Raw genomic sequence first — 23,172 nt, 5'->3', positions numbered from 1 at the left:
TACTTTTATGCAGTGTTGATCATCATACTAGTACTTCTGGGAAGTAAATTCATCAATTAACGGAAGAAATAACCCTGGTTTATTTTCAACTGCCAGTAAGCTTGCTTGTGATAAAACCAGTTAACATCAAGGGGCACAGTGTTCTAATTACGTGTCGCCACTCACCTCTGTAAACTTGTTAATCGTGTTATTTGTGGAATTGCTAGATCCATAAAAGTTAGCAAACTGCAGGGTGTTAACACAACAATAAAAAAAGCCAGTATTAATAAATTGCAGCAGCAGCCTGGAACTAAGAAGCGAGGTTTAACAGCCAGAGATTTGACCTCAAGCTCATGTTGAAAAATATAATGTTCTGGCAGGTTAATAGCTTTTTGTGGCCTTATTTTCACCTTTGATCAGCTATTACTCACTATATCCACAGGCCATGTTTTTTGCCATTAATACCCTTGCAGAAATAAGAATATATGGCAGCTCTCCAGCTGAAGATTTATGCAGTGCATGTCTAGAAAATACCTTCTGATTTCTACCAGGGAGGTGACTGTGTAAGTGCAAACAACAGTGCTAGGCTCAGCAATAGATGTAGAAGTAAATGGGATGAAGTCTGTCATTCAAACCTAGTTTGCAGTTGTCCCTTTCTTTACTTTAGGAATGTTAGATTTTAAATTGAAGTTATGAGATTAAATTCCTCCACAGCAAGTTAAATTTTAGCCTTTGTTATGTTGTAGGACTACTGTTTTTGTATTAACCAGGAAGCAGATTACAATTTCTTCATCTTTCCTATTTCAGAGAAAGCAAAATCAAATGTCATTGTTCTGATAACTTTAATAAAACAACCTTTACACTAATATTTAAATCATTTATTTTGGGGGACTGTGGCCTAATTGGCAAGGGCAACAGCCAAACTGCCTTTAAAATTAAACCGATGATGCATTGGCATTCATTTTCCATAATTCCTAGATTCTGGGTGGGTCAGAGTCAGAATCAGGTTTAAAATCACCAGCATATGTTGTGAAATTTGTCTTTACGGCAGCAGTACAATGCAATACATAATAATAGAGAAAAAAACTGAATTACAGTAAATATATACTATATATATTAAATAGTCAAATTAAATAAGTATTGCACAGATTAAAATTTTAAAAAGTAGTGAGGTGGTGTTCATGGATTCAACTTCCACTCAGAAATCAGATGGCAGAGGGGATGTTAGTTGGTTCTAATTGGTTGGAAAATAATAAATTGATTTCCTTTATTCAAAAAAGAAAAGGGATAACACAAGAAACTATAGCTAGATATCTTAACGTCTCTTAAGTAGTGAGTTAAGTAACAGATTTGTATGCAAGAGTTTACAGTTGGACACTCCATAAAATTCAAGGTAATTGGGCAGAGTAAATAAGGTTTGATTAAAGAGATATCATGATCAACCAATTTACTGTAATACTCTGAAGAAGTGCCATATCATGTGGATATAGGGGAGCCAAAGGTGGAATGTAATTGGACTTCCAGATAGTATTCGATAAGGTCTCACATTGAAGGTCATTGTGGAAAATATAGAGAATCATGAAGGTAATCCTTTGGTGTGCATAGGAGATTGGTTGGATATCAGAAATAGACAGTAGATATAAGTCGATCGTTTTCTGATTGCCAAGGTGTACCTGTCAAAGGGGCATCATCTATTTACAAAGTAGAACAATACAGTACAAGTCCTTTGACCCACAATGTCCGCACTGTACATAATGCCTAAATAAACTAATTTATGTCTTCCTGTGCATGATCGATCCATATCACTCCATTCCCTGCATATCCAGCTGTGTATCTAACACCATTATTGTATCAGCTTCCCTCACTCCCTGGCAGCCTGATCCAGGCACCTACCTCCCCCAATGTACAAAACTTCCCTAGCTCACCCTAGCTTCATGTTCTTTACTGCTCGGCATTTCTACCCTAAGAAAAATATTCTGACAGCCTATTGTAACAAATATAAATAACTTTGATGAAGGCAAAAAAGATATGCTTGTTTAATTTACTAAAGGCACAAGATGGATAGAAAACAAAGGCTATAAACTGACATAGGCTAAGTGAGAGGGAAAACTCTGACAAATGGAATTTAAAATGAAAACAAGTGAAACTGATCATTTGGCAAGTAAAACATATTACACAATACAGTAAGAGATTACAGAATTGGGAGGACCTGAGTGCTCTGATTCAGAATTCCTGAAAAGCTCAAATGTAGGTAAAGAAAATAATGGGAAAGGTTAACAGAATGTGATTTTTTTTAAATGAGAGAAAGTGAATACAGAATTCTGGATATTGGTGAGATTATGCCCAGAGTACTGTGTACAGTATTAGTCTCTGTATTTAGGGAAGGATATAAATGCACATAAGGCCCTTTAGAAAAGGTTTACTTCGAATGGGAGAGTTGTCTTATGAGGGAAGGTTGGACAGTCTAGGCTTGCATCGGCTAGAGTTTAGGAGAGTGAGTGAAGCTTCGACTGAAACATATATACCATCCTGAGGAGTCTTGTGTAAAATCAAGAAACAGGACTCATTGTTGAAAAGTGACTGCCCTTGAATAATGCAACAGCCCATTCACCCAAACCCAACTGTTTGGGAGCGAGCAGTGATTAAGGGTGAGGGTGGTTAAAAATTTCTTCCAATATTTCCTCTATGCAATTCTGCATTTAGCCACAGGGAGATCCTTACAGCATTACTTCGGGGTGGTTAGATTAACTGAGGTAACTGAGGAAAGGACAAACATCAGCCCTATAGGTTTAGGGCTGAGGAAAATCGCAGCATCTCATATCATCTCCTGCTCCCACCCACCCACCTTCCCCCTCACCTGGTTTCACCTATCATCTGCAACGCAAAATGCTGGAGGAACTATGGAACCAAGCAGCAGCTTTGGAAAAGAGTAAACAGTCGCTGTTTTGGGCCAAGACCCTTCATCAAGACTGGAAAAAACGTTGAGAAGATAGAACAAAAAGGTGGGGGGAGGGGAGGAAGTTGTACGAGGTGGTAGATGATAGGTGAAAATGAGAGGGGGCAGTGGATGCAGTGAAAAGCTGGGAAGTTGATTGGTGAAGGAGATAAAGGGCTGGAGAAGGGGGAATCTAATAGGAGTGGGTAGAAGAACATGGAAGAAAGGGAAGGGGGAGGAGCACCAGAGGGAGGTGATGGGCAGGTAAGGAGATAAAGTGAGAGAGGGAAATGGGAAGGGGGTTATGGTGAAGGGAAAGGGGGAGGCAATTACTGGAAGTTCAAGAAATCGATGTTGATGCCGTCAGGTTGGAAGCTACCCAGACAGAATACAAGATGTTGCTCTTCTACCCTGAGTGTGGCCTCATCGTGGCAGTAGAAGAGACCATGGGCTGACCCAATCTATGTCAGGTCTCACCAATATACAGGAGGCCACATCGGGAGCACCAGATACCGTAGATGACCCCAACAGACTCACTGGTGAAGTGGCACCTCACCTGGAAAGACTGCTTGGTGCCTTGAATGGTTGTGAGGAAGGACGTGTAAGGGAAGGTATGACACCTGTTCCACTTGAAAGGATAAGTAACTGGAGGGAGATCAGTGGGGAGGGATGAATGGACAAGCGAACCCTGCAGAAAATGGGAAGTGGTGGGGGTGGGGGGAGAGAGAGGTGTGCTTGGCCTGCCAGCTTCTGCTCCTCCCCCTACACCCAGCTCTTATTCTGGCTTCAGTCCCCTTCCTTTCCAGTCCCGATAAAGGGTTTCAGCCCAAACCATAGACTGTTCATTTCCTTCCATAAACCTGCTGAGATCATTAAGCAGTTTGTCTGTGTTGCTCAAAATTTCCAGCATCTGCAGAATCACTCATGTCACTGTTTATTCCCTACATTTTATATCCGTCAACAATGCAAGAGTCAATATAATCATCCCACACAGAAAATCCAAATTATTCCCCATCTGACTGACCTCATTCATACCATTAAGTGAATTATTGGAGTAGTTTGTTTCTGTTAAATGAACATTCTGGCCCCAGTCTGACCACTCCACCATGTACCCAGCCTAACGCCATTGGCTGGCAGAAGTTCCAACATTGAACTATTTATCAAATTGTACCAACTGAAGAGCAACAAAAACAAACCCACTTATATTGTCAGATGGATCCTAAGATACTTTGCTTCAAAACTCGGCTTCTGCAAATGAAGCTAATGAAAGGAGCTCTATGCTATATATTTCCTTTCTTACCACAAATGGGACTCTAATTCGCACAGTAGGCACACACTCAATTGATTCTGCTAATGGACAGAGAGGAATATAATAAAATAGAATTGCACATTGGTGGATATGTGTTAATAGGTTATAATCCACTTTCCCAGCTACATAAAAATGATCCAGAATCGTTGTGCGCACAAGCTGTTAATCCATTCTTAATGAAGACTGGTCGATTGAAAGAATAGCTATATATGAAAATATAGTATTGGTGAAATTCACTTTAAAATATCAATGCAATGATAAAAGGCATGGAAAGAGTGGTGCATATTGATAGGACAAGCTTCAATAATGCCAAACAAAGAAACCATGAAGCTCAGGAAGGTCATCTGAATTCTGGGATATCTTTAAACTTGTGCCCAGGACAATGCTTCATTGTTAGTGTCCATCTTTTCTGAAGGCACATGTTCCACAGATATCCATCAATATCACACAGAAGACTACACAACACTGCACAGGGTGGAAGTGCCAATAGCATAGCAACTTAGTTATAAGACCAGAAATCCAAATGCTTGAACAGACGTCTAAATAACTAAGATCTAATGTCACAATAAATAAAGCAGAAAGACTGGAAAAACTCAGCAGGTCAGGCAGCATCTATGCAAAGAGAAAGATATATATATATATATATATATATATATATATATATATATGTGTGTGTGTGTGTGTGTGTGTGTGTGTGTGTGTGTGTGTGTATGTATGTATGTATATATATATGTGTATATATATACGAGTCCGATGAGGCCATGTGACCAATTAACCTACGAGCCCATGTGCCTTTGGAATGTGGGAAGAATCTAAAACACCCTGAGGAAACCCATGTTGGTCACAGGGAGAAGGCATAAACTCCTGACAGATAACGGCCGAATTGACCTAGGTCACCAGCATTGTAATAGCATTACGCTAACCACTACAGCACCATACCTCTCTCATCATGGCCCTTCAAACTGAAACATTAACCATTTCTCATTCCACAGATGCCATCTGATACGATATGCTGCGTTTTTCCAGCATTTTCTGTTTCTGTGCTTCAGACTTCCAGCATTAGCGGTTTTTTTAGTTTCAAATCTCACCAGAGTGCCTAGGGATTTTAAACTGAGTTTAAGTAAATTCTTGGATCTAATGATAAATAAAAGCTAATAGGAACAATGCAACCATGGTAATATCGTAAAGCTATCTGGTTCACTAATACTCTCAAGGGAGGTAAATCCAAAAACCCAACTTGCAGCAATATGCACAGCTCACAAACCTCCTTTGAAATACATCACAAGCTGTTCAGTTCAGAGTGAATAAACACCAACCACCCTTGCGAGGTTACATCTATTTACTTAATTGTTCATAATGACACAGGCAAGCCCAGCATTTAATATCCATCTAGAAATGCCTTTTAAATTGGCAGTCTCAGAGGCTCTACTGGCGTTGGAAACACAATTAGATTGCACCAAGTGTGGAAGGACATTAGATAAAGGTTTTTGTGACTGTCCAGCAGCTCCATGGTTACCATTCCTGAGACTTGCTTCCTTACTTCAATTTAAAATTTCCATCTATTATCATGGGATTCAAACACTTTACTCTTAACTAGAAACTTCGGGTATTGAGAGTAACTTACACTGAATACCACAAATGAATAATAGATAAACATTGGTGCTGTTCAGTACTTGGGTCCAGCCACTCCTGATTTTTATGAAAGTAAAGCTTTCTGCTCGGATGGTATCGGGTGGTTACTGAAAACAGTTTGCTTTTTTCTTCCCTTACACTCTAGATAACTAAAATTCAACAGTCTTAATATTTTGAGATCAACTGCCTCCTTGTAGACCTAGCTTCTTTAACTATTATTTAATAGTTAAAAATACCAACCCACAGCTTGAACACATCTGAGAAATTCAAGAAAGATTAAATGTCCAATACCTGATAGAAATTTGGCCAGAATGTGCTAACGGCCAACTCGGCTTTGTTCCAGGTTCTAGTTGTCATTCCAGACACATTCCAGATTGGGTTCCCGAGGGGTCCATCATTGACCTTCACATAAACATTGAGTAACCCAGGGTTTGCCCTTTCCTTGCCAGATATGAAGTAATGGAAATCAATGCAGTGTGTATCATTCTCCTTCACTTTCGATAATAAGAGATGTGCTTTTTGTCCTGCCTGGCGTCCAGAGGTGTTGACCATCACAAACGACCCTGCATGTAAGAGGTAGAATTGGAAGCTCATTAGAGAGTGTATTCTATAAAGGTAATGTGTATTAAGACAAATGAATTGCTACAAATCTTGTCAGAAGCCAAATAATAAAACTTGCCTCACATTGAAAAGCAGCTTATTATACTCTGTTTGCAAGTTCATTAAATTCTCTTTAGCAATGTACTAGTACTGGATCAATATGTTAAGCATAATAACAACACCATATCTGATTTCTTTTCTGCTGAAGGCATTGACTCTTACTGGCTATAATTAGATGGATACTGGCACTTTGAATAATCACCTAAATTACACTTTAGTGAAAACTGTAAAACAATATACATATAATCAGCGCACACAGCTAATTCATAATAAGTATAGGATTAGTTTGTAGACATCAAATTGATCCAAACAAGAGAAAATCTGCAGATGCTGGAAATCCGAGTCCTGTCGAAGGGTTTCAGCCCGAAACATCAACTGTACTTTTTTTCTGTAGATGCTGCCTGGCCTGCTGAGTTCCTCAATCATTTGTGTGTGTTGTCCAAATTATGACAAAGTCTTTGACCTGAAACATTAACTCCATTTGTCTTCCCGCAGCTGCAGTCTGACTTACTGAGGGTTTCCAACATTTTTAATATATATTTCTAACATCTACAGTTTTGTTTTGCTTTTTGCTAAGTTTTTTTAGAATGTTTTCAACAGAACTGCACTATCAGTCCAAAACTGACCACTACCAATGGAGATAACTGGCTCTAACCAGAATTTATCAGTAACATCAGGAATGTAAATAGAAAATACACTTTGTAAAGAGGTTTTATGCTTGGAGTTCCATTTTATTGGCAGAAGGCAGCTTGCAGAATCTGTTGCAATGAGCAAGATCTGTTGAATATCAACAAAACTCAACTCTGACTTTGGAGGTCATGCTCATTGACATCACACAGGCCTCTTGGCCATTGCAAGTCTTCCATAAATATATCCATCTGCTTGGCAAATATCTTCCTGTACTTGGAATGACAACTTATGTTCTGTGACCCCTTTCCTGGAATGTTGATTGATATAAGTGAGCAGTAAAGCCAAGAATGAATGCCAGCGAGATGGAAAAGTAATGACCTTTGACAGAAGCCAAGCCCATAACAATGAAAATAGAAAAGGACACAATCATCACCAACAACTATAATTGAGATGCAGAGGGAAATGAATTAGTGGACTGGGAAACTTCAATAAACGTGTCAATGGACTTCCAGAACAGGGCTTTTAGCAAAAGAAGCACATGCAATTAAGGCAAAGCATTGTAATTTAGGGTTGAGCACTGGGAAATGAGGGAGGCAATGACAGAGGTAAAATTTTCTAAGTGGGGTTACAAAAAATTTTTTGTTTAAGCTGTAAATACTCGCAAGGTTCATATATGAGTTGGACATGTAGTTTTCCATCCCATCATCTTCATTCATGACATAAAAGTTGGTGTAGATAGAGTCTTTAAAACCACACAGCAATGGCATCCGTTAGTCTTGTGGAACCATGGATTTGCGCCTTGGAAGGTTTCCAGGGTGCAGGCCTGGGAAGGGTTGTATGGAAGACCGGCAGTTGCCCATGCTGCAAGTCTCCCCTCTCCATGCCACCGACATTGTCCAAGGGACGGGCACTAGGGCCAAACACGCTGGCTCAGCTGAGGCTCGAACTAGCGACCTTCAGATCACTAGCCCAATGCCTTAACCACTTGGCCACGCACCAACACACAGCAATATTCATAGTTTAAAAGCCTACAAACTGGAAGCAAATTGTCTTTGTAGTATTTCATACTAGCAAAAGGTCATTCAGCCCATAGTATCCATGTTGACTATGATGGTGCCAACTTAAACTCAGACAGAAAGAACCTGTGTCACTGGAGCCATGAGCCAGCAGTATTACCTGCTGCATCCCTGTGTCATCCTATGGCTGTAATAAAATTTGAAAAATGTAATACTTGGTATTAAAATTTTAATTTTAGGCAGAGAATCAGCAGCTGATATCTTGCTCGTCATATATCCTCAGAGAAATGAATATAAGTACAGATACCTCTCTCATTCTTTCTCCTTTGCAATGGTGTTACATGTGAGTTCCTCACCCTCACCCCCAAGACCCAGCACAGCTTATTGATCTTTCACTTGCCAGACTGAATTTTTTCCCCAGAAGTGATTATTATTGCATGGTTTAGCATATCGATTTAACAAGAGAGGCACAATTAATGGGCATGCTGATGCCACAGTCCAAATGAAACTGGACGTTGGCATGCCTTTAGCAGCAGAACTACCAATGATAAAGTGACAATGCATTTCTGACCATATTGTTTTCCTTTCCACTTGAGCAAAAATGGATAGAAAAGGTTTAGGGGGATGTAGACCAAGCACAGGCAAATGGGATTAACTTGGATAGATATCTTGGTTGGCGTGGATGAGTTGGGCCATGCTGCATTACTCAGTGAATCTGAAAGTCAGGTTGTCAAGTTGGCTGAGTTGATGTTGCACTCCACTAAAGGCCAATATAGTTACACCACTGTTTCTTTCAGCTTCACCAGGTTCCATTGCCTTTGTGTCACCACTGAAGAGCTATGTTTGGGCAACGCTTAGTTGACATATCAATGGAAAAATAGATGTTTTTATTACTTCTCTGATCAACTTTCTCTGTCATTTTTTGATTATGGCCACACTCTAGTAATCATTTCTTTAAGAAAGTGCTTTTAAATGAAAGATTTATTTGTTATTAGAAAAGAACAAAAACAAGGAGATCAGGTTGTTTTCAAGTGCACACAACACAGAATAACTAGCAGGAATAAACAAGACTGCATGAGAAAATCAAAGCAAGAGTAGGACATCAGGCACCTCAACCCACCTCACCATTTAATGTGATCATGGCTGATCAATTTTGCCATGGATCAATTTTTGAAATTCAGATCTTCTGGAACATTACATTTTGGTCACAGTTAGAGATGAAGATTCCAAATGAATATGGATCCATTGCCATTTGACTTACTTTGCACACAAGAAAGCAGTTCTTGGAAAATTCACCGACACTCTCAAAACAAAAGTCTATGCTATAGCTGCTCAGGTTCTGCCATAAATAGTATGTATATCGGTGTCCTACTTTACATATGACAAGGCCACAACTAAGATGCAGATTTATTCTCAAAGTAGGGACTAGGGGCATGTCTTATCACATGACAGATTTCTTTTAGTAATGCGAAAACATTGTAATAAGAAAATTAGTGGATATGTTCAAAATTATGAAAAGTGTAATTATTGTCACTGGTTAATGAATTGGAATGAGTACCTAAGTTTAGAATTGTTAAAAAAAAACATCAGTGTAGGAGATAAATACAAGTTCTGATGCTGAAAACCTGAAACAGAAGCAGAAAATGCTGGAAGTAATCAACAGCTACTAGTTTGGACCTCAATAGTCAACACTCATTCCCTTTCCAAAGTGCTGCCTGACCTGCTGAATTTAAGAGACGCAAGCCTCAGAACATAAAGATGTTGATAGGACTTGATGTACTTTTATCAGAAAGATTGGTGAAGGGGAACTCATTAACTTCACAGCAATGGTTCCTCAACTTCTCAACAGTTCCTATTCCCAGCATTTCATCTTTTATTTCAGAAGTAATTTGATTGCATTTCTTCCAACAGTGTATTGTATTCAGTGTTCCACTATGTTTAAGAAAGTATATGGATTTTGGGTGACACAACTGTTCAATCCACAAATAAGACACACACTTTCCAGTTGTGTTTTACCTTAATTCTTCACCCATTTCTGACCTCTGTCTTTACTCTTCCTCAATGTTCCAACAAAGCCCAGCAGCATTTTCTCTTCTATTTCAACCCTCAAAAATCAAGATTAAGTTTAACAATTTCAGGTAATTAGCTATCTCTTCTTGTGTTAGAGCTGGCTACTTCTGTTGTAAGATCATCCACCTATAACATTAACACAATCTTTCTTTCTTCTCTGTCATCCCTGACCTGTTGGGCTTTTTCCATCATTATATTTTACTTGCGATTTCGAGCAAGATCTGCATTCTGTAGCTGAGAGTTTTATTTTTTAAAAACTTTTATTCAATTTTCTCTATTTGAACTCCCCCCAGACAGATCGGTTATGATTATCTGGTATACATTTCCTTCTCTAAGACAGCACCAAAGTCTTGTCTGGACAGCCTTTTCTCCTCTTTTAACACACACATGTTCTCTTTCCCTCTCCCCCTCTATAAATTAAAATGCACTTGTTTTCTTAGTTTTCCAGTTCTGATAAAGAGTCATTGATCCAAATATCAGGCCAGGCAGCATCTATAGGAAGAAGTACAGTCGACGTTTCGGGCCAAGACCCTTCGTCAGGACTAACTGAAAGAAGAGATAGTAAGAGATTTGAAAGTGGGAGGGGGAGGGGGAGATCCAAAATGATAGGAGAAGACAGGAGGGGGAGGGATGGAGCCAAGAGCTGGACAGGTGATTGGCAAAAGGAATACAAGGCTGAAGAAGGGATAGGATCATGGGACGAGGAGGCCTGGGGAGAAAGAAGCAGGGAGGGGGCACCAGAGGAAGATGGAGAGCAGGCAAGGAGTTATTGTGAGAGTGACAAAGAGAAAAAAGAGAGAAAATAAGGAAAAGATAATAAATAAATAAGGGATGGGGTAAGAAGGGGAGGAGAGGCATTAACGGAAGTTAGAGAAGTCAATGTTCATGCCATCAGGTTAGAGGCTACCATGCATGAACATTGACTTCTCTAACCTCCGTTAATACACCTCCTCCCCTTCTTACCCTATCCCTTATTTATTTATTTATTATTATTTTTCCCCTTTTACTCTCTCTCTTTTTTTTCTCTCTCTGTCACTCTCACAATAACTCCTTGCCTGCTCTCCTTCTTCCTCCGGTGCTCCCCTCCCCCTTTCTTTCTCCCTTGGCCTCCTGTCCCATGATCCTCTCCCTTCTCCAGCCTTGTATCCCTTTTGCCAATCAACTATCCAGCTCTTAGCTTCATCCCTCCCCCTCCTGCCTTCTCCTATCATTTCAGATCTCCCCCTCCCACTTTCAAATCACTTACTATCTCTTCTTTCAGTTAGTCCTGATGAAGGGTCTCGGCCCGAAACATCGACTGTACTTCTTCCTATAGATGCTGTCTTGCCTGCTGCATTCCACCAGCATTTTTTTTATGTGTGTTGCTTGAATTTCCAGCATCTGCAGATTTCCTCCTGTTTGCGATCCAAATACCAGGTCCTTTTCTTCCTCCACAGGTGTAGCCTGACCCGAGATCATCTTCACTATTTTTTGTTTCTATTTCAGATTCAATGTATTTGAACAATGTTCAAATGTTAAGGAATGTGAGGAATGGTCAGGGGATTGCTCGATATGAGAGCTTACAAACACACTATATTGTCAGTGACCTCTTCCTGCAGAGTAGAACTGTGCAATAGCTAGGTCGAGATGGCTGGAAGTTCAGACAGAACAAATAGTTGAATGATTACTGTTTACCACACTGATCCTCTTGGATTGTTCAATGAATTCCTTCTCCTAGCCAGATGATTATTCACTGAGCTCAAGCATTCTACCTCTTGAAGTTCAGATTCTGTTAGCAAGATGTTTGCAGCAAATGTGGATGTTTGTTTAAAGCTGCCATTCATTCTCTATGCATTTTCCATCCTCATCAATTTTCAGAGCTGCCCAATTATCCCAGTGGGATGGAAAATGCCTTAAGTTAAACCCAGGATTTGTCACAGAATTCTGAGGGAAAGGGATGGGTGAAGGTACAATCACAACCACAACCCTTATGCTGATTTTGGACACTATCAGAAAATGTTATTGATGATGTAGTTTATAAAGCTCATGGAAATGAAAATGCCTAAGTGGAGACAAATATTCAGTACACATTTGATTTGTAAAAGTGAACAGACAAGAAGAGAAACAAGTTCACTAAAAGAGTACAACAAGCTGTTGTCCAAACCATATGTTTATGACAAAGAACTCAATGCCTCAGTTGTTTTTAAATGCAATATCCTGTGGAAGATGAAGCTTGGAGACCACACCACAGAGAAACATGTGAAGATCTTCCATCATTATGTTAGATAAGAAACCTGCCTAAAGTAAAAGACTGATGATTCTCTGGTCTAAACAAAAGCAGGGTTTATTGGCTAAGAATAAGTGCAAGTAAAAGCAAAGAGTTAGCGATGCCAGTCAAGCATATGTGGAGAGAGAAACGAGGGTGACAATTCAGGTCAGTGACCCTTATTCCTAAGTATTTCCAGCCTTTTCTTTTTTAAATTACAAGCTTTATTGCACAAGTTTACTCTTCATTGATCAGAGTGGGATCTTTACATCAACACGAGGAATTCTGCAGATGCTGGAAATTCAAGCAACACACATCAAAGTTGCTGGTGAACGCAGCAGGCCAGGCAGCATCTCTAGGAAGAGGTACAGTCAACGTTTCGGGCCGAGACCCTTCGTCAGGACTGACTGAAGGAAGAGCTAGTAAGAGATTTGAAAGTGGGAGCGGGGGGGAGAGCCGAAATGATAGGAGAAGACAGGAGGGGGAGGGATGGAGCCAAGAACTGGACAGGTGATTGGCAAAAGGGATATGAGAGGATCATGGGACAGGAGGCCTAGGGAGAAGGAAAAGAGGGAGGGGGGGAAACCCCAGAGGATGGGCAAGGGGTATAGTCAGAAGGACAGAGGGAGAAAAAGGAGAGAAAGAGAAAGAATGTGTGTATATAAATAAATAACGGATGGGGTACAAGGGGGAGGTGGGGCATTAGCGGAAGTTTGAGAAGTCAAAGTTCATGCCATCAAACTTCCGCTAATGCCCCACCTCCCCCTCGTACCCCATCCGTTATTTATTTATATACACACATTCTTTCTCTCTCTCTTTTTCTCCCTCTGTCCTTCTGACTATACCCCTTGCCCATCCTCTGGGGTTTCCCCCCTCCCTCTTTTCCTTCTCCCTGGGCCTCCTGTCCCATGATCCTCTCATATCCCTTTTGCCAATCACCTGTCCAGCTCTTGGCTCCATCCCTCCCTATCCTGTCTTCTCCTATCATTTTGGATTTCCCCCTCTCCCTCCCACTTTCAAATCTCTTACTAGCTCTTCCTTCAGTCAGTCCTGACGAAGGGTCTCGGCCCGAAACATCGACTGTACCTCTTCCTAGAGATGCTGCCTGGCCTGCTGCGTTCACCAGCAACTTTGATGTGTGTTTCTTTCCGTCAACACTAATTTTTAAAGGGGCTTTACTTCCCCATGGATGCCAAGTGCTTGGCTGCTCCCATTGATGAATCTTCATATTCAGGAGTTCTGGGTATTACGTTGTTGTGAAAATCTTAATTGTATTCATCAGAGATTCATGGTAGAACATGTATAATGCATATTGCCTAACATGGCTAAGTAGTGTCCTTAAAGAAACAACAGCTGCAATATAAAATAAAATGTTTTAAGGAGATTCTTGAGATACATCCTATGGAGCTGGATTTTTGGAGCCTTTAAACTGCTGCTCTGGAATTTATACAAATACATGGCAAGTTATCTGATGACTCGAGTTTACTGCTTCCTTGGTTCATTTCACTGTTCCAGGTGCTTCCACTGAGACATTTCAGTCCAGAGCTGTTCCAAGTTGTGTGCATTAGGATCTGGCAGGTTGTCCATCTGAGGTAGGGGTAGGAGGAGTTAGAAGATCTAAATGAGTTTGGTGACCCCATATCGAAGGAGAAGTCATCCCATATGGCAATGCAAAAATAAAATGTGATCACGGCCTTACCAGATCAGCTTCCACATCATGTTCAGGAAACAAAATGCAATGTCCAAGGCACTTTCCATGAATTTTTCTAGTGTGCAAAGAAAATGAGCTCAGGAAGAGCCAAGAATTTGCCCTCGATGCTACAACTGGCAAACCAAAAGCTGACTACTGTGGGAATTTTAGTGACAGAAAGGTGTTGAAAGCTGATCCTCAGAGACACGAGTTAATTGCATGTCTTCTGAACATTTGGCTGTACAAACCCCTTTCACTTACAGCATTGATCAACTGTAAAATATTCCTTGGTATCAACCATCCACATAGCTTCAGCTATATTCCCACTGTTAATTACTTACTGTATTACTGTGCTTCCATGTAGTTAACTCGAAATACTTACTTGGTTTCAACATGAACATAATTTTACTACAAGATATTTTCTCTCAAGAGAGGCAAACCGAGGACGCAGCCCACATAATCCTTGGTGTGTCAGCTGGCTTGCCGCTGTTCATTCAAGACACAATTCTTTTCCTGAAATCCTGTCACTAGGAATGACATGCTGGGAATGTTGGCAAATTGCCACAATCATTATGGAGTCTGATGCTGAATGAGTTCTTTCTTGAATATCCTTACAAAAATACAAACCTCCTCCATGTGCTGTTATATAGCACAACAGGATAAGTGGAATGCACTTCTGTGCTGTATTATTATGTTTAGATTACTGAGTATCCTTACATTCACTGTTAAAATTGCAAATTGGTTCCCTTTAGGTTTGGTTGAGTTCATCCTAAATTGGAATTGGGAATCTCAATGGCAAATCCATTTGGTGGCCAAGTCAGGCTCCTCTGATGTGTATGGGAGCACACTTGCAATCTTAGGGCAGTAAGTTCTCCAGTCTGTATAGGCACAAAGAGGAAATCATTTGGTTTGAGTTTATTTTCACAATACTAAGAGAGGCAGGGATACTCCACTATAACCACAAAAACAGCCTGACCACTTTCACCTCAGGAGCATCATTACTGAAAGTAATCCCAGTGTATCTACATGCTAGACCATCCTAGCAACACAGCACCTAATATCTCAAGCTTGATGAAGGTTGAATGAAGGATATTTGCAACCTGCTCGAGTTTACAGGTCTAAGATACCAGGGCCTGTTCTGGAACATGGATTTGAGTCAACCAATCAGATCTACTGGCCTGTCAGAAGTCTACCAGCTTCCCCTCCAACTAATATCTACTTTATGATATAACATGGAATCACCAGTCCTTCAGTCTTGGAGCCTCCAGAGACTCAGCAAATAATCAGAGAAGAAATGTCAAAGGGGATTAATACTAAATACTGTTTCTGTTCTTGTGACAAAAAATATTAGAAACTGGAATAAAATCTTCATTGATCTCTGGCCAGGCTAGACAGCCATCCTGTTCAAAACCACCCAGCTGAAGTATTATATTTATGACCAATAAAGTAAATAGATTGTGAATCAGGAAATATAGATTGATGTTTTGTACTGGGCATAGTGCTCAACTATTAACACAGTAATATGTCAAAGAGTTAGGTTAAGACCTTCTTTATGATCTGAAATCAATGCTAATGACTTTATCTTGTATTACATTTTGACTGCTCAGCCTGTGCTCTTACTTTTTGTATTGACAGCAACATTAAGCTTGTTGCACTAAATCAAAAACTTGACAAAACACACAGCTTCATTATAAGTGTTTACAATTTTGTTTTATCAGGAATTGCTTGGAGGAGCGCTAATAGGATGTTAATGTAGTAATACATTTTAGGTGCTTTTGTAACTTGTTCTGTGTAAGTTGTGGTAAAATATTAGTGTCTATGCCCTTTGTGTCTTATATCTACACCCCACCAATTAGTATACACAATTATTGTCATTAAATTTAGAACTCTATACTAATAAAGATAAATCTAACATTCTGATATGCAATACAAGAATGCTAGATTTAGAAACTGAACATTCTCTTAGAGATGCTGAGTCATGGAACACAACAGCACAGAAGAGGGCTCTTGGATCCATCTCGTCTGTGCCAAAATATTAATCTGCCTAGTCACATGGATCGTAGCCCTCCAGACCCCTCATGTTGATGTACCTGTCCAAATTTCTCTTAAATGTTTAAATCGAACCCGCATCCTCCACTGCCAATGACAGCTCGCTCCACACTCTAACCACCCTCGGTTCCCCTTGAACATTTCACCTTTCATCCGTCGCACTCCGTCTAATTCTAGTCTCACCCAACGCCAGTGGAAAATGTCTGCTTGCATTTACCCTCATCAATTGGTGTACCTCTGTCAAAACTCTCATCCTCATTCCTACGCTTCAGGGAATTAAGTCCTAATCTATTCAACCTCAGGTTCTCAAGTCCTGGCAACATGGTTGGAAATTTTTTCTGCACTCTTTCAATCTTACTGACAACTTTCCTATAGGTAGGTGACCAGAACTGCACACAATACACCAAATTAGGCCTCACCAACATCTTGTACAGCTTTAACATAACATCCGAACTCCTGTACTCAGTACATATTTATAAAGGCGAATATGTTGAAAGCTCCCTTTACAACTCTAACTAACTGTGTCACTTCGAGGAATTAAGGATCCATATTCCCAGATCCCTCGACTCTCGTACCCTACCCCTCACCACATAAGACCTCGTATTTGCCTGCGTTAAATTCCATTTGCCATTTTTCAGCCTATTTCCAGTCCAAGTCCCACTGCAAGCTTTGATAGGTAGCCTTCCTCACTGTTCACTACACCCCCAGTCTTGGTGTCATTCACAAATTTGCTGATCCAGTTAACCGCTAGAGCACTGATGTAGATGACGAACAACAATGGACTGGCACCAATCCCTGCAGCACACCATGAGTCACAGGTCTGCAGTCCGACAGGCAATCATCCACTACCACTCTCCGGTTTCTTCCATGAAGCTGATGTCTAATCCTATTTACTATCTCATCCTGAATGCCAACTTTGCTAAAGTCTATGTAGACAATGTCCACTACTTTGCTTTCATCAACATTCCTGGTAACTTCCTCGAAAAATCTACAAGTTTGGTTAGACATGACCTACCACATACAAAGCCATGTTGACTACCCCCAATCAGTCTCTGTCTATCCAAATATTTACTGTCATGTGTGACGCCAAGCAGAGCTACCGGACGGATGATGCTAATGAGAGAGATAATGAAAGACAACAGAGAAACATTCAAAATGCTAATAAGAGAGAAGAGAGGGATTAACAGGAAAGAAACACAATTCAGATATTGACAGACCAGTTGCTTTGAACCTGAACTGTTTGAAGTTTGATGAACAGGTTATACCCCAGCAGGGGGATAAAAGGAGCAGGTTTGCTAAGGCACGAGACACGCCACGAGACCCTGGAAAGAACAGTGTGCCCCCACAAATGGTGGGAGTTTGGAGGACCAGTTCGCGGGAACCGATCAGAGGCTCAAAGGGTGTTAAGGTATGATCGGTGGGAACCTGGGGTGTGTGTCCGCCCTTGCCTGGGTGCCAGGTTCACCGCGGAAGAACAATTGTATCCGGAACGGAGAGGTCACAGTCAGTGACCACAGTGGGATTAGAAGACATTAAAAGGTCTGCCCGAAACCAACTGCGAAGACATCAAAAGGTCTGCCTGAAACCAATTGCATCTCCCACTGTCTCTCTCTTTCTCTCCCCATCGGTACAACAACAGCGACTACCTCGAACTGCACTAAACTGAACTGAAGTCTGCTTCACTTAAGACTGATCATTTTACCCTTAGACTGCGATAGAGCTTGGTTGATTCCTACTACCCTAGTTCTGTGTATATGTGTGTATTATCATTGCTGATCTGTTACATTTATATCCTTACAATCAGTGTACTGTATTACTTATGTCTTTAATAAAACTTTATTAGTTCCTAGTAATCACAGACTCCAACGAGCGTTCCATTTCTGCTGGTTTGGCAACCCAGTTACGGGGTATGTAACATTACATATCACAGACATCCCACCCTGCAAAAACTCATTTCAGGGAGGTAGCACCCCCGCCTCCCACAACCCCATATCCCCGTCCCCCCCCCCCCGGCCCATCAACCTCCAAGGGTGCATGTAATACTCTGTTTAGTGATTCCTGTAAACCAAGTTGGGTATATGCAGAAAATGTGACATTAAAATATGTACTTATATTATATTATCATGTTTATTCTATTACAACTTTAAGTCTACAGGGAGTTTGGCCTCATCACATAGGACATCAATAGTGTAGCTCCTTAGCAGCCAGCCAGCTAGTTTAGATAGATAGATATACTTTATTGATCCCGAGGGAAATTGGGTTTCGTTACAGCCGCACCAACCAAGAATAGAGCATAGATATAGCAATGCAAAAACCACAAACAATCAAACAACAAAATGCAAACTATGCCAGATGGAAAAAAGTCCAGGGCCAGTCTATTGTCTCAGGGTGTCTGACCCTCCACGAGAGGAGCTGCAAGTTCGATGGCCACAGCCAGGAACGACCTCCTGTGCCGCCCAGTGTTGTATCTCGGTGGAATGTGGCCGAAGTCCAACAGTAAAAAGTTCAATATCCGGTCTACAAACACGTTCCTCGATCGTAATATGACCCAGATTGCACCATCTGTTGTTAACCAGAACAGTAAGCACCCAACTCCTTTACGCTTACTGCTCTCAGTGCACTTCCAGTCAGCCGGAATGGTCTGGAAGCCGTCCATGGAGAAGTTTTGATCGGGTATGTCCTCGTCCAGCCCCATTCCAGTGAAACACATTACACCGCACTCCCAAAATGTTCTCTGACGTCTGGCTAGCGCCGTGAATTCGTCCATTTTATTACCCACCGAACTCCTCTTCTCCATAAGTCTCTGTTGTCTCAACCCAGTCCTCTTTCCTCGACTTTGTGATCTCCCTCTGCATCCTCCGTGTGTTTTCATCCAGATTTCAGCAAGGGTGTCTGCTGCTTTGCTCGCTAAACGGGCCAGCATTAGCGCAAGCAGCTCGTCCCTGGAATGCACAATATGACCATGCTTCTGTCCCGCGTGCCGGGATGTAACTAAAAACTAGTGCTAAAAACCCATATAAGACTCTCTCTACCAGCATGTTAGAGAGGGTACAGCTTCAACGTGTTACCATGGAAAAAAAATACAAAAAATAACGTAAGTTAAAAAGTAAGAAGAAAAAAGTAAGAATCCTTAACTAATGTTAGCTATGCTAATGAACGAATGACAGCTGTTAAACTCACCTCAACATGTCTTTTACATTTTAACCCACCATGGGCAATAGAAAAGTCACTGTTGCAAACAGTGCAGCGAGGAACACTGTCATTATTTTTAGGGTCGACTGTAAAGCCCGCCCACAGAGAAAACTGATAGGTCTACTTAGCATGGGTCCTCAACCCTTTTTGCACTGTGGACCGGTTTAATATTGACAATATTCTTGCGGACCAGCTGACCCGGGGTGGGGGGGCAGGTGTTAATCACAACCGGAATATAGATGATAAGTCAACTATAAGTCACTTATAAGTGGCTAATACACTCAATTTCATTTCTAAAAGGGTTTATCTAACGAATTTAATATTAAACACACAGCGCATATTTTCCTCACATGAAAATAGTGATAAGTCAATTATAAATCACTTATAAGTCAATTATAAGTTAATAGCATCATAACATTTTAAGTAATGTTTGGATGTTAAACACACAGCGCATATTTTCCTCGTATGAACATATAAAATCATTGCAACACACCAATATTGCTGGGCTTGTTTCCCTACAACAAGACGGTCCTATCGAGGGGTGATGGGAGACAGCGATACTCGAAGGGGGTTCCTTATGTCCAGTCTATTCCGCAATTTAGTTTTCGTTGCATTCATTGCAGAAAAGCCCACTTCTCAGCGATATGATGTTGGAAATAGAAGCAACGTTTTCAGTGCTTTCGTGGCTATCTCAGGATATTTAGTCCTGCCTTTGATCCAAAATGCCAGCAGAGATGTTATATCAAACATACTTTTTAGCCCACCGTCATTTGCAAGCTCAAGGAGTTGATCTCCTTCCCGCGCTGACATGGATGATATGTGGGTAATGACATCGCGTGCGTTCAAGTTCAACAGTGGGCGTGACAGGGAATGAGGAAAGGTGCAGCTGACTCATATCGTTTCATATCGCCAAATCATATCGTTTCCTTGCCCCTCGGTGGTTGGGGACCACTCTTAGCAAGAAGAGAGACCAATCAGGATGTTCGCTCTCCCTCTCCCTCCCAAAAAAAATTGATTTCTGGGATATTGTATATAATTTCCGGGCGTCAGGGAGCTGCTATCAATATGCAGGAGACTCCCACAACTTCCGGGAGAGGCGGGATGTCTGTACATCCAGTCCCTTAGAATACCTTCAAATAACTTAACCATTAATAATGTCAGGCTCACGGGCCTATAATTTCCCACTTTATTCTTAGAGCCTTTCTTAAACAATGAAACAACATCAGCTGTCCTCCAATCCTCCAGCACCACACCCGCGGCTAAGGACATTTTAAATATCTCTGCTAGGGCCCTTGATTTCTGCACTACCACCCCCACCCCCCCCCCACAAGGTCTGAGGGTACACATTGACAAGCCCTGGGGATTTATCCATCCTAATTGGCCTCAAGACCACAAACACAATCTCTGATCTTTATATAGTCCATGACCTTACTCCTGTTTTGACTCACTTCTATAGACCTTGTGTCATTCTCCCAAGTAATACAGATGCCAAAAATCCATTTAAGATCTTCCTCCATCTCTTTTGACTCCATGCATAGATGATGACTTGCTCTACATATAGATCCCAAGAAACATCCCTGAGATTCTCCTTCACCTTGTTTACGAGAGCAAGCTCACGCCTTCTTTTAGTCCTATTTTCTTCTGAAGTGTTCTCTGCATTTCTTAAAGTCAACTACCTCTTTGTTCCTTCCTGCCTATACCCGCTGTGTACCTCCTCTTTCTTGTTAACCAGAGCCTCAACATCTCTTGAAAACCAAGGCTCCTTAAACCTCACACACAAAATGCTGGTGGAACACAGCAGGCCAGACAGCATCCATAGGAAGAAGCACAGTCAACATTTCGGGCCAAGACCCTTCATCAGGACTAGCTGAAAGTAGAGATAGTAAGAGATTTGAAAGTGGGAGGGGGAGGTGGAGATCCGAAATGATAGGAGAAGACAGGAGGGGGAGGGATAAAGCTAAGAGCTTTCAAATCTCTTACTATCTCTTCTTTCAGTTAGTCCTGACAAAGGGTCTCAGCCCGAAATGTCGACTGTGCTTCTTCCTATGGATGCTGTCTGACCTGCTGCGTTCCACCAGCATTTTGTGTGCGTCGCTTGAATTTCCAGCATCTGCAGATTTCCTCGTGTTTGCTCCTTAAACCTGTTATCTTTGCATATCCTTACTTATCTTAAAATTATAAAATCACTTATTTCAAAATTTTAAGTTTCTTAAGACCCACACTCAATGCACCAGAATCATCTCATCAAAACACGTATTTCTCCTACACTTCTCGAATGGAATCATGTTCTGCCTTGCAGCCAATTTCTCTGATGATACAACAATCAAAATAAAGATTCTATTAAAATGTACAATTTTAAAAAGCTCCATCAGATAATAATCCCATACAATCCACTGAAAAGGTCTGTAATTCAATCAATAAAGTATTCTATCATGAAGTTAAAGAAAATGAGCACAGCTGGCTTCACATGAAATGAGGGGACAGCCTCAATTTAATTAAAGAAATTTGAAATGAAGGATTAGAGAAATGCTGATTTTATTTAGTAAATGAAAATATGAGTCAAATATAATCTTCCTGTCAGCCATTGAATGAAAATTGGATCACCTTGGGAAATGCCCTGTCTTTATTGCATAAGGCAGTGCAATTTATGTAGTTCTGAAGTTAATTGCCATATTACATGTTTTTTCTTCATTCTTGTTGACTGACACCTTGTCAACCAAGTCACTGGTAACATGTCTATCCCTGTATCATTTACACAGTGAAGTTTTTATACTGGGGCCATTCTATTTTGCATCCTTTATAATACAATTGGCCCCAAGTGTTTTCAATAATGGCTGAGGCAGATTAATGATCATGAGATTGTAAATCAAACACGCTATAAAAATGCAGGCTGGTGGATGAGTCTCTGGAGCATTGTAGGGAAGTTTGGAGCACATTGTTCTCAGAGTACCAATCAATAGGTGTGCCTGAGACAACCAAGCTTTGAAACTGCAGTGCCAACAGAAGACACCTGCAAGGTAGACAGTCATTTCCCTCCATACCTCCCAAGTCCTTCTCCATGCCACACTTCATCCCACTATACCCTCACTGCTCCAAACCCAACACTCCTAAAATCACTGCCAAAGATTTCCAGCTCAGTCCTCTGACCCTCAAATCAGCCAACCATTCAGCTGCTCTGGAGCATTGGAACTGCAGGCGCTGTGTAGCATTTCAGAGCAGGGTCACTGGTATTCTCATGTGGTACCAGTGTGGAGCACCACTCATGATGTATGGAAGCTCTGAGCCTCTGTCTGAATAGCTCTTCCTGTTATGTATCTTTGTCTGCCTGACCTATGACATCAGAGAGACCACTTGTCCCATAGGATCATGCTGCTTCCCAGCAAAGCAATTCTATTTGTCCCGCTCCTTCTTCCCCATTTCCTTGTGGTCCTGCAAATCGATCACTTTCATATGCCAGCCAACATTGTTTGACTTATTTGCCACTTCCAGTAGCCTGTTTAACTCATTAAAATGTCTTTAGGATGTGGGAAGAAGATAGAGCACCAGAAGGAAACCCTCACTGTCACAGAGAGAATGGGTGTGCTGCGCTCTGACGCGGGGAGGGCGGGCGAGCTGCGCCCCGACGCGGGAAGGGTGGGTGAGCTGCGCCCTGACGAGGGGAGAATGGGCGAGCTGTGCCCTGACACGGGGAGGGCGGGTGAGCTGCGCCCCGACGCGGGGAGAATGGGCGTGCTGCGCCCCGACGCGGGGAGGGCGGATGAGCTG

General features: G+C 41.3%; 1 protein-coding gene across 9 annotated transcripts in view; it reads right to left on the bottom strand.

The window, feature by feature from the left end:
• LOC134351958 (receptor-type tyrosine-protein phosphatase mu-like) overlaps positions 1-23,172 on the bottom strand; it is a 1,067,206-nt gene that overhangs the window by 719,129 nt on the left and 324,905 nt on the right. For all 9 annotated transcript variants that reach the window (XM_063058925.1, XM_063058929.1, XM_063058945.1 and 6 more), the window contains exon 3: positions 6,147-6,418. In XM_063058925.1, the coding sequence (XP_062914995.1) occupies positions 6,147-6,418 (272 nt within the window). The remainder of the gene's footprint in view (positions 1-6,146; positions 6,419-23,172) is intronic.

The sequence above is a fragment of the Mobula hypostoma genome, chromosome 1 (assembly GCF_963921235.1).
Source record: "Mobula hypostoma chromosome 1, sMobHyp1.1, whole genome shotgun sequence".
In the NCBI taxonomy this organism is placed as follows: domain Eukaryota; kingdom Metazoa; phylum Chordata; class Chondrichthyes; order Myliobatiformes; family Myliobatidae; genus Mobula; species Mobula hypostoma.
The sequence above is the reverse complement of the archived record's forward strand: the minus strand, read 5'-3'. Positions and strand labels throughout refer to the sequence as shown.